Source organism: Echinops telfairi, unplaced genomic scaffold (genome assembly GCF_000313985.2).
Source record: "Echinops telfairi isolate 266 unplaced genomic scaffold, ASM31398v2 ScPeMD7_7;HRSCAF=31, whole genome shotgun sequence".
NCBI lineage: Eukaryota > Metazoa > Chordata > Mammalia > Afrosoricida > Tenrecidae > Echinops > Echinops telfairi.
The window spans coordinates 4,637,621-4,639,556 of NW_022103904.1; the positions used below are offsets into that span (position 1 = coordinate 4,637,621).

The 1,936-nt window shown below is 37.6% G+C and overlaps 1 protein-coding gene across 2 annotated transcripts in view; it reads right to left on the reverse strand.

The window, feature by feature from the left end:
• The window catches only part of VPS41 (VPS41 subunit of HOPS complex), a 221,919-nt gene that overhangs the window by 169,564 nt on the left and 50,419 nt on the right, over positions 1 to 1,936 (reverse strand). For both annotated transcript variants that reach the window (XM_045286362.1, XM_004708026.2), the window contains one exon: positions 1,162 to 1,269. In XM_045286362.1, coding sequence (XP_045142297.1) covers positions 1,162 to 1,269 — 108 coding nt within the window. The remainder of the gene's footprint in view (positions 1 to 1,161; positions 1,270 to 1,936) is intronic.

The following is a 1,936-nucleotide window of genomic DNA, read 5'->3' on the forward strand; positions in this document are numbered from 1 at the left end:
CAGAAACCCAAGAGGAAAGCAAATTTTGGGAATGATGAGGGCAACAAATGTATAGGTGTGCTTTACACAATTGATCTATGTATTGTAATGAATTGTATGAGCCCCAATAAAATGATTAAATAAAAAAAAAAGTTTTAAGTCACAAATGTAACAGTGCATAAATGCAAACCCTTTTGATTTAACTCTAATTTCAGCCAAAGTTCTGAGCTTCTGTAAATTGAATTCTCCTTTTGCCTGCAAACACTTAAAATCTGGAATGGCAAAAGAGTAAGTAAAATTTAATTAGCCCCTTTCATGTTTGATTATGAGAACTTGATGCATTTAATAACTCTCTAAGTATGCAGCTATCAACCCCTCTGAACCATTCATGACTAGAACTGATTTTCCTTCATGAACCTGACTTTGTGCAAGTAAGCAAACGGAAGAGGTGAGCAGCAGTCTGCTGGATTGCACAAACGAAGTGAAAAGTCGTCATTTCAAATTTAGTCAGCAGTAGAATCTCATCTATCTTTCATGTCGAGATTTACAGCATTGAAACATTAAAGCAGGGAAGTCTTCAATTACACATGAGGAAATAATTTCCAGAAGATGATGTCTCTTTCCTGGAAACAACCAGTGGAGTGGCGGAGCTTGGGCCAGAACTAAGAGCCAAACTCTTCTCAACTGGAACACAATCCGCGTAGGTAGGTAAGAGTGCATTTTCCACAAGGTACCGCCGACTGACCGGGCCCCTCCTCCACACAGTTCAGGAAAGGCACGAACACAGGGTGGTCTCAGGCAGGCCAACTTTTCTCTTCACCCCAACCTAACCGCTCTCCTAACTCAACACCTATGGTTTTCAAATTAAGGAATAGTTGTCCTAGAAACCACTTGCTGTAAAAAATTGTTAAACAGCTATCATTGTTTACATTCTACTTTTGGGTCTACATTATACTTAGTACACCGATAGGGTGGGTGTGTTCTGTATGTGTGTGTAGTGGGGGGAGGAGGATTATAAACATATAGGTAATATTTTTGGTTGTCATTTTGTCTTTTGTTGATATGGAAGATGAGGAGAAAGGAGGACGTAGGGAGATACAGTCACTAGTAAAAATAAAAACAAAAATAGCCAGTTTCACATGTCTAAACCACTTATGGAATACTCTCCCAGAGCGACTTTACCTTGTCATGGACGGTCATGCAGCTGGCTGCATCCTTCTGAAGAATCTCAGTGACACCATTGGAGAGCCTTTCATACTTCAGTTTGGGTTCCTCTTCGCTTTCTTCTTCCTACGCAAAATGCAAAGAAAATGGGAGGCTGTGTGCATTTACATAAAACAGTCAAAGATCCAGATGCACTTCTCAAGGGGGAACCAGAGATGGTTCCTTCACGGATCTTCTTCTTAACTACCAGTTACCACCAATCGGAATCGAATCAACAACCAGCACTACAACAACGTAGTTTTAGTTTTCAAATTGAATGTGCTAACTGCTACAACTTCATGGGTAGAATAAATTCAAAACGTGAAAAGGTTAGTCTACATACTGTTAAAATGAACTTTAGCATGTTAGAGTAAATGTAAAATTGTCTAGCCCATTACCCAAGCATATATGTCACTAGGCATGCTACTAAAAGGTGCAAGGGAAAAATACTCATCATTGTAACTGCATGGACACATTTATACTCACAGCAGTGTCATAGAAAGACTAAAAAAAACGTGTTTCAATATCACAAATAACTTTATATTTCATAAAATCTAAGCAGACTTTCAATTAGAAAAGTATGACTTAGAAACATCAAAGTAAAAGAAAATTTAAAGTTTAACAAAAAGTAAAATATACCAAGCCCTTTCAGGTACAGATTTCTCAACTGATAAAATCATTCTTATTTGATTTTAGAAAATGTACTATTCACTCTCATATAAATGTGCTATTCACTCTCATAAAAATGCTATCC